The sequence below is a fragment of the Cynocephalus volans genome, chromosome X (assembly GCF_027409185.1).
Source record: "Cynocephalus volans isolate mCynVol1 chromosome X, mCynVol1.pri, whole genome shotgun sequence".
In the NCBI taxonomy this organism is placed as follows: domain Eukaryota; kingdom Metazoa; phylum Chordata; class Mammalia; order Dermoptera; family Cynocephalidae; genus Cynocephalus; species Cynocephalus volans.
This window is the reverse complement of record NC_084478.1, coordinates 18,474,548-18,488,584: the sequence shown is the minus strand read 5'-3', so window position 1 is coordinate 18,488,584 and position 14,037 is coordinate 18,474,548. Positions and strand designations below refer to the sequence as shown.

At 37.0% G+C, this 14,037-nt stretch overlaps 1 protein-coding gene across 4 annotated transcripts in view; it reads right to left on the bottom strand.

Moving 5' to 3' along the window:
- GLRA2 (glycine receptor alpha 2) overlaps positions 1–4,874 on the bottom strand; it is a 193,924-nt gene extending 189,050 nt beyond the window's left edge. For 2 of the 4 annotated variants that reach the window (XM_063083450.1, XM_063083451.1), the window contains exons 1-2: positions 4,807–4,874; positions 2,458–2,591 (exon numbers count right to left, since the gene is read on the bottom strand). In XM_063083450.1, the coding sequence (XP_062939520.1) occupies positions 2,458–2,591; positions 4,807–4,874 (202 nt within the window). Of the gene's footprint in view, positions 1–2,457; positions 2,592–4,806 lie in introns of those variants that run through there. The other 2 variants (XM_063083452.1, XM_063083453.1) reach the window with 1 other exon arrangement.
- Positions 4,875–14,037: the final 9,163 nt, after the last annotated feature.

Sequence of the window (14,037 nt, the reverse complement as noted above, 5' to 3'; positions counted from 1 at the left end):
GGTGTATCTACACAATGGAATACTACTCTGCTATAAAGACGAATGAAATTCTGCCATTCACAGCAACATGGATGAACTTAGAGAAAATTATGTTAAGTGAAATAAGACAGGCACAGAAAGAGAAATACCACATGTTCTCACTTATATGTGGGAGCTAATAAAAAGAAATAAGTAAACAAATTAATAGGAATAAAAGACACAACAATCACAATAATTCTTTGAACTTGTTAAGAGAAGTGAACAGAACTGAGGTTGCCAAGGGTGGGAAAAAGGTAAAGGGAGGGGAGAAAGGGAGGAATTGGTAAAGGGCCATGAAAATCAATTACATTGTATAATGACAAATTTTTTTAAAATATATAAAATAAATGGTCTATGTTAATAAAGTTTATGAAGAAATAGCATACTCATTAAGGTGGAGAGTTAAAGGGAGAGGAAGGCAAAATGAAGTGAAGTCCATTAATCTTAGAGTCCTAAGTGATATCCACCCCATTTCTCTTTTATAAGTTATTAAAATATCCTGTACTTTGGCTTGAAAGTAGTGGATAGATCACAAAATCATGGCTATGCTTTGCTACATCTGACATTCTTCTTATTCATTTACCCCTTAGAACCATAATAAATGTCATCCAAAGGGTGACATCCCCAGGAGAACCAGAAAAAAAAAAAAACAAAACAGTGTGTGGAAACGATGGCTCATTCTATGTGGCCACTTAAAGTAGCAATGGCAACATGGGTGTTTGTTTTATTACTCTTTGTACTTTTTTGCTCTTTTGAAAAATTGGTTCTAGAAAGTGATGAGTAATAACTGCTATCAAACAAGATGCTCATAAACTTGAAACAATTTTTCATCTTTGAACCTTCTCTGTGAAGCTTTCTATGAATAGCTTAATAGGAAATTATCTCTCCATTTGTTGGAATCCTGCAGCAGTTTATCTATACTCCCTAATGGTACTTAACTATTTCTATCTAGTACTCTAAATATTCATGTAACATCTTCTCTCCCCATTGACATTTTTGATGGGAGCACCCAAACCTGTTTCATCTCTCAAATTTGCAAAGCACCCTGAAATTAGTAATTTGCATATAGTCCAGATTCAAAAGTTATTGAATAGCTGAGTGAATAAATGTACAAATGAGCAAGTCCATTGAAAGCTGATTCTCAGCTTATTACCAATAGCATTTTATTTCAAACATCGGCTTCCTAAGCAATGACCACAAAATTAATAGAAAACGGAATGAACATGAAGATTTTTTTTTTCAGGAAAATTAAGCTCTGAACTTAGCTCAGTTGTCTCTTTTGGAAATACTCTATAAATCAAAAACACTTGTTTTACAAAAATTCTGACATATTTCTTTATGAAATGTGCCCATATCTGGGTATATCCAGAGGTGTAGAATTTAAAAAGGAAATAAATTTAGAATTTAGTTTTCATGCTTATATTTGCCAATAATCAGAATTAATCAAACTCAAGGAAAGCAATGCAGTTAAGTTGCTAACAAGCAAAACCAAAGCAATGCATAGATTACTACATAATATCTAGAATACTACAGGTTTCTCATTTTATAAAATATTGTAAACATTTCACAATATATTATGTTAAATTCAATTACACGGTAAAGCACAATTGTTATTTAAAATATGCATTTTAAAAGTAAAGCATCAAAATAATTCAACCATTAATAATTGGTTCTTTCTTATTATAGTTTTTTTTTGATCCAGAATAAAAATAAAACAAATAGACAAAAAATAGCTTTTACAGACTATATTTTTGTAATGTTAAACCAAGAAAAACACAAAACTCTTCAGTTTACTTCTAATTGAACAAAGAAAGTATCCACCATCTTTGACATGTGCACTTTAAAATTCTATGATTTTCTTTATTAATTTCAGACAAATAATTTTAAATAAACAATTAGAATGTTTAAACAAAAGGGAAACAAAAAATTCTGATGCATTAAATTAGAGCCTCTTCTCACAAAGTCTAAAAATTAAAGAGGCCTGAAAGTGTGTAAAATGGCATATTTTATACTGAGATTTAAACTTCACTTTGATGTAGATATTTAAAACCAAATCCAATGATTTTGGTGTAACCATTGAATTTTGCATGTGTCCTGGTAGACATTCATGCAAGTCAATTCCATCATTTGCTCTTGTATTCACTTCCAGCTACATTCCCACTTAAGACAAAATAGGGACTGTGACAATAACCTCTGACACTAGTTTTATTTATGGAAGAGAACACAAACAAGGAAAATTTTCAAACATGGCAAGCTACAAGTAAAATTTAAGATATTTAAATCAGTGACTAATTCAAAAGAATGACTAAATCCAATACATACTATACTTGCCATTTCCATTTTATGATTAAAAAAACTCTGAAAATGTTTTTTAGAGTAAACTATTGAAACATCTAAAAGATATCTCAAAGCCTTAGTGTAAGTTTAAGTGAAACCTACCTTTAAAATTTGGCCTGATTCTTGCATCATATCCTGATGTCCTTCCCATTAATTTGTCCAAGAAATCTGAAGGAGATAGGGTCTGTGAAGGTTGTTTTCCAGACCTGGAGTCATGGTCTTTGCAGAAAGCCGCCCTAAACACATCATTAACTCTTTTAGCAACAATTCCATATTCATCCCCTTAGAACTAATGCTCACAGAATGTTTGACATCACATTTTGGTAAAGGTGTTTGATATGTTAGTAAGAAGAAAAATAGAAAATACAAACTCTTTGGTCAACTTCTGAACTTGTACATGGTATAAAGTTAACTTCAAATGATGAGAGATGTAAATTCTCAGTCATATCTCCTAAGTTTCCAAACTTTAACTATAAGATATTGGAGATGAGACTATTTACAGTTTTAGGTTGTAGATTTTACTTATGTAAAATATGTATGTAATGTATGTTTATATATGTAGTTACATATAGGATATGTAGTTAATATATATCTTTCTAGAGTTATCAGAGAAGTGAAGATGATAATTTTTGAAATTCATATGATTGTCTTAAAATTGTTTTCCCTGACTTTACAAAAAATCATTTTAGCATTTCAGCCCTAAATACAAGTTCTCTACCTCTTACAAGAAATATATAATAAGGTGGGCAGAACAAAATTAGCAATGCAACTAATTACTTCACTGCTTGTTTTTTCACCTGCTGAATTCTATTCCAGCTATCAACTATTAATATTTTTCAAAGTGAAGTCTAAAAGAGAAACTTAACTGGGAAATTTAACTTTATTTAAAAACAGGTCAGCAATAAGCATGTCTGTTACTTCTACTATTTTATCAGTTATTAATTACACATGAGCATTTAAATTGTTGACCCCTCAGTTAAGTATCAATGAAAAAAAACACTTCTAAATTATTTATTTTTTTTACAAATAAAACCACTAGAAGTTGATTTCAAAATTTCTTAGATATCCATGTTATTGTTAAAAGTAATAAAGAGCTTATAAAAGGAGCATATTTGATTGGTAGTAAAATAAATTCTTTCACAATGCATAGTGGTTGCCCGAATCTTGATTTTTTTCAAAAGTATATACTTAACAAGCTTTGTTTTCAATAGCTTAACAAAGAGTCTTGTTAATTCTATCACTAAGAAAATACCACATTCTTGCCAGTTTTTTTTTAAAGAGGCATTAAATATAAGTGCTAAGATAATATAAACATTTGTTAGAAGTTAAAAATTGATACAATCATCCAGAAATACTCACATTCCCATACGCTGATTCATCTGATTAATCAAGTATTATTTGATTATGATGGTGGTGGTGGTGGTGGTGGTGGTGGTGATGATGATGATGATGATGATGGTGATGATTTTAATAAAACTCAGCCTATAATTTTTCTTAATCATAGTACGAGGTGTGAACCTGAAAGGAACATAGTGGGTTTTCTCAGTATTCACAGCATTATTGCTATGTGTTTCATTTCTGTTGGTTCTGTGAAAAAAATACCATAAAATTTGGTGAAAATTAAATGAAGTGTCCTACACTTTGTTGTAAGAGCATCTCCTATCTCTATCCTGTCTTAGAATCTCTGCCATTAGAGGGCTATTTCACTTACTGGTAATAATTTGATATTTTGAGGTATCAATTGATTTGACAATTAGTGAATTATATAGAAAATTCAAGCACACAAATAATGATTTCTTATTTATTTTAATTGTGCGTACTCCATTTATCACACACACATAGATACAAAGATGTCATGTTAATTAAATTTTGGTAGGCAATCAACTTCCAAATAGACTAAACAGTAGTAGAATATAGTGGTAAAAAGAGATTTTTGATGTTTCAAGAAAATTCCTGAATCATAGCCCTTACAGTATGCTTCTAGTTGCTGAAATATAATAGAAGTCCCAACTTGGCTGAGAATTATATTTCACATAAAATGAGCATGCTCTTGGCAAATTAATCCAATCACCTCCACTATGTGAAAAACATTGCACCCAATAATACCTTTAAATGACTTCCAGAAGAATTTGAAAGCAAAAACATTACCGTTATTTAGAAATATAAAGAGTATGCAACTCATCAGACTACCTTAATATCACATTGGCTGTGAAAATGTGTGTTGAAATGCATAGCGTGGAGCTATGCATCATAAAACTTGCTTTTGTGAAAATTTACCACCCTCCCACCATAATTAAGCTTTTTAAATGAACAAAAGAAATTTAACCCTCCTCTGTATAATTAAAATAATTCGTTCCAGGGCACAGAAAAATAGCTAACAATTGCACGACATGCTCTCTTTCAAACAGTTTTCATGTGGAAAATATCAGCATGCAAAGTCGTTTCACCTACCTGAAGTGGTTTGTCTCTAAGAAAAATGCAAACAAGGCTGTCAAAATGTTCACTAGCTGCCGGTTCATTCCTGTTTCTGTGATGCTTGTGGAAAATATCCCGAAATGATTCCAGAAAGAAGCTAGGACAAAGTATCTATTTATCGTCCAGATTCAAAATCTGGCAGGAATCTAGTTTCCTTGAAAATCAAAAAGAGATTTGGGTTTGTACAGTTTACTGAGAAAAAACAAAAAGTGCCAGTCCTGGGCATCATGGTCAGGTCAAACCGAGGCTCAGGACCATCAGTTAACCCAGGAAAGACAAAGCCTCAGAACTGATGAATACCCCAGCTGCTTTTCCTGAATAATAAAAATGCTGCTACCTTAATCGCATCACCATGCAAAGGGTGCTGGTGACAATGCCATGCTGGAAGTCGGGTTGCTCTGGCTTTTGTTTTATATCCTTTCTATTTAGCAAAGCCCTTTTCTCTAGAAAATGTTTTCTTTTTAAAAGAAGTTGTAAATGAGGGAGAAGAAAGGACTCTGCGCACTGGAGTGGGTAGGGGAAAGAGGGGGGAATTGCCGAGATCCTGTGCCGGAATGAGGGCTACAGAAAGAGACGGAGACGTGATCTTACCCAGCCTATAAATTTCAGCACTCGGACAGCTCCTAGCTCTGAAGTGCGCATGTTTCCTTTTTCACTCGCTTGGGGCGGGGGTCGGGGAGCGGCATTCAAGAGGGGACATGCCTGCTGTTCAAAAGCAAAGAGAGACTGGCCGTTCAGCGAAGGGGTGCTGAAGGGGGTATGATGACAAGGGGAGAGCAGAGGTCAGGGGAAACGGAGAGGGTGAGGGAGGCTGGGGTCTTAGATTCTGGAAATATTAGTCTATCGGTGGGTGGGTGGGCGGGACAGGAGTTTGAACTCGAAAAGAGAAGGGAATAAGGTTTAGGTGTGCGAACAGGAAATTGGAGAAAATAGATAAAAGGATTCAGAGTACTGAAATTATAATAAGGGTGCGGGTCGTCCACTCCTTGTCAGTGAAAGCCGGAGGCAAAAAGAGGAGTCCTGTGCTGAAGAGGAGGGGATATTTCCTTGGCATAGAGAATTCCGTGTGCAGAAAAAGGTTCATGAAGATCGGTAATTTAATTTAGAAGCCCTTTATGCCTTTCTCGCCTCTTGAGTGTTTTCGTTTGATTCTAGCCTCCCATTCTCAAAGGATCTCTGTACTTCTCTACTAGGGAAAGCCCCTTCTACTGAGCTTTCTTCATTGATTCAAAATCCCTGGGCATCCTCTCCTAGTCACAGATTTGTAGAGAAGAAAAAAGACAATGAGCCAGCAGGGGGCAGTGGCAATCTTTTCCTGCCCTGGTTAAAGGTTAGAACAGGGCTCCATGTTAAAAATGGAGAAAGTAAAAGTGAGACTGTAGGATAAGTTTCACCAGGAAGGGTCATGTAATAAAGTGTAGATGTTGTTCTCCTAAACTGGCTGAAGAGACTGAAAATATTGAAAGTTTATAAGTCCGGCACCAAAGCATGACTGGTAATCCTATCTCAAACTAAATTTACAAATATCATTCTTAATAAAAAAAAAAAAAAGAGGCAGGGTAGAGAGTTTGATGCAAATAATTAGCAGCTGCTGGTAAAAGGGAATTAAAAAGTGCATGTTCTATCATAAGCTGGGTGAGTAACCTACTTTTTGTCTATGAAGTATACCTTGTTAGTCACCTTGGCACTCTACCACAGGTCTTAATTTTAGAACAAAATCATATGATTAATTTTTAGTCCATAAATGACTAACCTGCCCTTGGATCAGTTTAAATATCATAGCAGAGTAATAAAGAATTCTATGTTTTTAAAAAGTAGATTCTGAGAAAAAATGAAAGATATTTTTACCTTTTAATGTTCATATCAATCACCCAAGGATCTTGTTGAAATGCAGATTCTGATCCAGTAGGTCTGGGGTGGTGCTGGAGACTCTGCATTTTTTAAAGTTCCTCACTGAAATAGACGCTGCCATACACAGATCACACTTTGAGTAGCAAGGATCTATTTGCCCTTTCGTCAGATTTCTATCCCACCAACACAGTGAGGATACAGGAACCTCTTTTTATATGAAATGCAGCAGCACCCAAGCATCCTGCTTACATATGAAATCAATTCTTTGGATGTGTTTTCTTAATTCTCAAAGCCTAGAAAAAGTAATTCAATTAAAAAAAAAAAAACAGTATGGTGTAGTGTGAAACATCCCTGGAATGCAGCTTCAAATGTGTTCACTTCCAAATTCATCCACGTGGAAACTCTAGGCCTGGTTTTATCCCTGCAATCCTGACCCCAAAAATAAAATCAATTCCTGGAAATATATTTCTTCAATTGATGCTGTACGGGAAAATCATACAAGATTTTATTAAGCTCAAGATTCTTTACTAAAGAAAATACAAATATAAACATAGAAGAAAATGATTTGTACCAAATTTGTTTAAGGTTGTAATGATGCTTAAGTAATACAGTCTGTAAAACATTTCTTCCAACAACAGAGCTTTGTTATTAACTGGGAGTAGTGTGAGTAGGGAAACCTGTGACAAAGGAGACTCTAGCCAGCAGCATGAAATTATAGCATTATAGCTTCCTCGTGTAACTTCTCAGTTCTCCTCAATTTGGATTGCAGCTGTCAATTCATAGAAACAGCTCTCACTACACCAGCCAAGTAGTTCTTTGTAACTAAGGCCAAAGGGCATTTTTCTGTTCTCATCTTACTTGACATTTCCACGGTACCTAAAGTCACTGGCGTCTTCTTTCTTCTTGAAGCGCTTTCCTCTCTTGACCCTTGTGACACAGTGTGCTCCTGGTTTGCCTCCTATTCTGTCTCCTAGCTTCTAACCTGTCTTCTGGCAGGCATATCCTCCTTTACCTGGCCTATAAAAGTTGGATTTCCTAAAGGAAATATTCTAGGCTCTTCCTTCTTCTTACACTACACTCTCTTAGACAATACTATGATAATATAACTTCCATTATCCTTTTATGCACATGACACACAAATGTATGTTTCTGTCCAGACCTATACATCCAACTACTTCCTAACCAATTCCGGTTGGATGTTGCTATAGTTTGGATATGATTGCCCCTCCAAAACTCATGTTGAATTTAATCCCCAATGTGGCGGTGGGGTCTAGTGGGAGGTTTTTTTGTCATGGGGGTGGATCCCTCATGAATAGATTAATGCCCTCCTGGAGGCAGGGCATGAGTGAGTTCTCACAGTCTGGCACCTGCCTCCCTCTCTTGCTTGTTCTTCTCTCATGTTATCTCCTTGCACACACCAACTGCCCTTCTGCTTTGTGCCATGACTAGAATCAACCCGAGACCTGTGCCAGATGTAGCTCAGCATTCTACAGCATAAAATGAAAATCAAAGTAGGAGACTGTGAATGTGATGCCCTTGATTCAAGTTCTATTTCTAAAACACATTGTTTAAGTGACCTTGGACACATCATTTAACCCCTCCAAGCCTCATTTCATAACATATAAAACACATACAATATTGTTACATGAAACACTTATGTAGAACACTTCTGAAAGTCACATGAAATCATAGCTAAAGGTGTGTTTTCAGCTCTTAATTTCTCTCCTTAGCATCTACCCACTATGAAAATTTGTTTTGACTATGTTCCTTGGACAATTCTATTTTCAAGGACAGTAAGTCTCAGGAGCTTTGAAAGGTCTTGTTTGCAGTGTAATGGAATCCTAAAATCTAATCCTTTTATGCTTTTAACTCACCAAATTACAACTGGTTGAGGCACCTTCATTTTGTAGTCTCAGAAAATGAGAAGATTCTAATCTATCTGTGATTCTTTTTAAAAAATTAAACCATAATATCTGTGGGATACAATGTTGAATACCAATACCTGTGTGCATTATGTGATGCTCAATCAGGATAATTAGTATATTCTACATTACACAATGTGATCATTTTGTGGCCCTTTACCAATTTTTCACTAACCCCTCCCCCTCTCCTTTCCCACTTCTCGTGGCCTCAGTTCTGTTCTCTCCTTTTGAAAGTTCAATGAATTATTTTAATTGTTTTATCTTTCTTTTTATTTATTTTTTAGCTCCCACTTATGAATGAGGACATGTGGTATTTCTCTTTCTGTGCTTGGCTTATTTCACTTAACATAATTTTCTCTAAGTTCATCCGTGTTGCTGCAAATGGCAAAATTTCACTCTTTTTTATGACACAGTTGTATTACATTATACATATATAACACATTTTCCTTCACCAGTTGTCCATTGATGGATATTTAAGTTGGTTCCAACTCTTGACTACTATAAATGGAGCTGCAATAAACACGGGAGTGCAGGGATCCCTTCTACATGATGATTTCTGTTCCTTTGAGTATACACCCAGCAGTGGGATTGCTGCATCATATGGTAGTTCTATCTGTACTTATTTGAGGAACCTTCATAGTGCTTTCCATAATGGCTGCACTAATTTGCAGTCCCACCAACAGTGTAAGAGGTACCCTTTTCTCCCCATTCTCACCAGCATTTTTTATTCTCTGTCTTTTTGATAATAGACAGTCTAACTGGGGTGAGATGATATCTCAATGTGGTTTTGATTTGCATTTCCCTGATGCTGAATGCTGTTGAGCATTTTTTCATGTACCTGTTAGTCATTTGTATATCTTCCTTTGAGAAATGCCTATTCAGCTTCTTTACCCATTTTTTAACAGGGTCACTTGTTTTTGTTTTTTTTTTTTTTACTTTTAAGTTGTTTGAGTTCTTTGTATATTCTGGGTATTAGTCCCTTGTTGGATGTATAGTTTGCAAATATTATCTCCCATTCTGGAAGTTGTCTTTTGCTCTGATAATAGTTTCTCTAGCTGTGCAGAAGCTTTTGAGTTTGATATAATCCCATTTGTTTATTTTTTCTTTTGTTGCCTGTGCTTTTGGGGTCTTATTCATAAACTCTTTTCCCAGTCCTATTTTCTGAAGTATTTCCTGTATGTATCCTTTTAGGAGTTTTATAGTTTCACATCTTATATTTAAGTCTTTAGTCCATTTTAAGTTGATTTTGGTGTATGATGAGAGGTACAGGTCTAGTTTTATTCTTTTACATACGGTTGTCCGGTTTCCCCAGCACCATTTATTGAAGAGGCATTCTCTTCCCCAGTGTATGTTCTTTTTGCCTTTGTCAAAGATCAGTTGACTATAAGTATGTGGGTTGATTTCTAGGTTCTCTATTCTGTTCCTTTAGTCCGAGCATCTGTTTTTATGCCAGTACCATGCTGTTTTGGTTACTATACCTTTGTAGTGTAATTTGAAGTAAGGTAGTGTTACGCCTCTGGCTTTACTTTTTTGCACAGGATTTCTTTGGCTATTCGGGGTCTTTCATTGTTCTATATGTATGTTAGGATTGTTTTTTCTATTTCTGTGAAGGATGCCATTCTGTGGGGATTGCATTGAATCTGTAGATCACTTTGGGTAGTATGGACATTTTCATGATGTTGATTTTTCCAATCCAGGGGCATAGAATGTCTTTCCATCTTTTTGTGTCCTCTTTAATTTCTTTCAGGAATGATTTATAGTTGTTGTTGTAGGGATCTTTCATCTCCTTGGTAAAATTGATTCCTAGGTATTTCATTTTGTTGGTGACTATTGTAAATGGATTTGCTTTCTTGATTTCTTTTTCTGCTAGTTCATTATTGGAGTATAAAAATGCTACTGATTTTTGCGTGTTGATTTTGTATCCTTGAAACTTTCCTGAAATTGTTGATCAGCTCTAAGAGTTTCTTTGTAGAGTCTTTGGGTTTTTCTGTGTATAGAGATCATCTCATCTGCAAACAGGGACAGTTTGACTTCATCTTTTCCAGTCTAGATGCCCTTTATTTCTTTCTATTGCCTGATTGCTCTGGCTAGTACTTCCAATGCTATGTTAAATAGATGTGAGAGTGGGCACCCTTTTCTCGTTTCTGGTCTCGTCATTCAGGATGATATTGGTGGTAGGTTAGTTGTATATGGCTTTTATTGTGTTGAGATACTTTCCTTCTATAACTAATTTGATAAGAGTCTTTATCATGAAGGGATGCTGACTTCTTTCAAATGCTTTTTCTGTGTCTATTGAGATAACCACATGCTTTTTGTCCTTGATTTTGTTGATGTGATGTATCACATTTATTGACTTGCATATGTTGAACCAACCTTGCATCCCTAGCATGAATCCCACTTGATCATGGTGTGTAATCATTTTGATGTGCTGTTGCATTCTGTTTGCTAATATTTTGTTGAGGATTTTTGCATCTATGCTCATCAGAGATATTGGCCTGTAGTTTGCTTTTTTGTTGTTGTGTCTTTGTCTGGTTTTGGTATCAGGGTGATGCTGGCATCATACAATGACTTTGGGAGAATGGCCTCCGTTTCAATATTTTGGAATACTTTAAAGAGAATTGGTATTAATCATTCTTCAAAGGTTTGGTAGAATTCAGCAGTGAAGCCATCTGGTCCTAGGCTTCTCTTCGTTTGAGGTCTACTAATTACTGCTTCAATTGTTGCTCATTATTGATGTGTTCAAGTTTTCTATGTTTTCTTGGTTTGGTCTTGCTAGTTTGTATGTGTCCAGAAATTTACCCATTTCCTCCAGGTCTTCAAATTTGTTGTTGTGTGGTTGTTCATCATACTCTCTAGTGATTATTTGTATTTCTGTGGTATCGACTGTGATGTCTCCTTTTTCGTTTCTGATATTTGGCTCTTCTCTCTTTTTTCATTAGTTAGCATTGCTAATTGTTTGTCTATTTTGTCTATCTTGTCAAAAAACCAACTTTTTGTTTCATTGATCTTTTGTGTTTTGTGTCTCTATTTCATTTAGTTCTGCTCTAATCTTAATTATTTCTTTTTGTCTACTAATTTGGGGATTAGATTGTTCTTGTTTTTATAGTTTCTTGAGGTGTATCATTAAGTTGTTTATTTGAATTCTTTCTATTTTTTTTGACATATGCAGTTATTGCAATAAACTTCCCTCTTAGTACTGCTTTTGCAATATCCCACAGTGATAGAGTTTAGATGTGTTGTCCCCACCAAATTCATGCAGAAATCTGATCCCCAATGTGACAGTGCTGGAAGCTGTTTGAGTCATGGGGGTGGATCCCTCATGAATGGATTAATGCTCTCCCTGGGGGAGGAGGGGTAGTGAGTGAGCTCTTGCTCTATTAGTTCTGAGCTGGTTGTTTAAAAGACCCTGGGACCTCCTCTTTCTTGCTTGCTTACTGTCACCATGTGATCTGCTTGTACCTGCTGGCTGTGTGTTGCTTTCTGCCATGAGTAGAAGTAGCCTGAGGCCTGTGCCCGATGCAGCTGTTCAAGAATCATAAGCCAAATAAACCTCTTTTCCTTACAAATTACCCAGTTTCAGGTATTCTGTTATAGCAACACAAAATGGACTAATACAGAAAATTGGTACTGAGGAGTGGAGTGTTGCTATACAGATAACTGAAATTGTGGGATCGGCTTTGGAACTGGGTGTTAGGCAAAGTTTGGAGGAGTTTGGAGAACTTAGAAGAAGACAAAGAGATGAGAGAATGTTTAGAACATTTTAGAGTTAAATGGTTAAATCATTGTGTCCAGAATGTTGATAGAAACATGGACAGTAAAGGACATGCTGATGATGAGGTCTCAGATAGAAATGAGGACCTTATCAGAAATTGGATAAAAGATCACCCTTGCTACACTGTAGCAAGGAACTTGGCTACATGTGTCCATGCCCTTCAACTTTGTGGAGGGTAGGACTTAAGAGCTGTGAACCAGAATGTTTGGTGGAAGAAATTTCCAAGCAGCAAAGCATTAAGGAAGCTGCATGGTTGCTTCTAACAGCCTACTCTGAGTTATGAAGGCAAAGTCATGATGTAAAGCCAGAATTTAAAAGGGAAGCAGAGGGCCGAGCCTGTGGCGCACTTGGTAGAGTACTGCACTGGGAGCACGGCGACGCTCCCGCCGCGGGTTCGGATCCTATATAGGACTGACCGGTGCACTCACTGGCTGAGTGCCGGTCATGAAAAAACGACAAAAATAAAAATAAAATAAAATAAAAGGGAAGCAGAGCATAAAGATTTGGAAAATTTGAAGCCTGGCCATGTGGTAGAGAAGCTGAGAGCAAGAGAAAACTGCAAGGGTGAAGCAGATAATATGGCTACTAAAGACAGCTTGGCAGTGAGGCAGCCAGATGCTAATAGCCAAGACAATGGGAGAAAAGCCCTGAAGGCAATTCAGAAGTCTGGAAGAGTGCCCCTCTCATCACAGACCCTGAGGCCTAGAAGGACTGAGTTGTCCCAGAGGAGAGACCTGGGGCACAGCTGCCCTTGGGAACCTGCCCCCAACATCCCAGCTACCCTGGCTGGAGCAGAACTGCCTCAAGCATCCCCAAGTGTGGTTGGTGCAGCAGCTCTGGAGAGTAGAAGCCTGAAACCTCGGTGGCGTCCATGTCATGTTAAGTCTGCAGGCCAGCAGGAAATGAGAACAGTGGAGGTGTGGCAGCCTCCACCCAGATTTCAGAGGATGTATGGAAAAGCCGGGGGGCCCAGGCAGAGACCTACCTCATGGGTGGAGCTGCTGCAGAGGCCATCCACTAGAGCAATGCAGAGCAGGAAAGTGGGGTCGGAGCCCCTACAGAGAGCCCCCACCAGGGAAATGTCTAGTAGATACAAGGCAGTGGGGCTGCCACCAGGACCCTGAATCTGTAAGGCCATTGGCAGCATGAAACATCAGGTTGGAAAAGACACAGGCACCAGTGCAGCCCACTGGGCAGTGCCTGGCAGAGCTGTGGGAGTGAGGCTTCCTGATGCTTTGGGGCTCAAATGCCCCATTGTGCCCAAGATGCATGACTTGGAGTCAAAAAAAGATTATTTTGGAGTTTTAAGACATAATGTCTGTCCTGCTGGGTTTCAGACTTGTTTGGGACCCGTTTCTCCTTTCTTCTGGTCTATTCCTCCTTTTGGAATGGGAATGTGTATCCTATGTCTATTCCACCATTGTATCTTGGAAGTAGATAAATTTGTTTTTGATTTTTACAGGTTCACAACTGGACGGATTTTTGCTTTGGGTCTCAGATGAGACTTTGGATTTGGACTTTTAAGTTTGTGTTGAACAAGCTAAGACTTTTGGGACTGTTGGAATGGAATGATTGTATTTTGTATGTGAGAGTGACATGAGTTTTGGGGGGTGAGGGGTGGAATGATAGAGTTTGGATGTGTTGTCATCCCTAAACTTATAC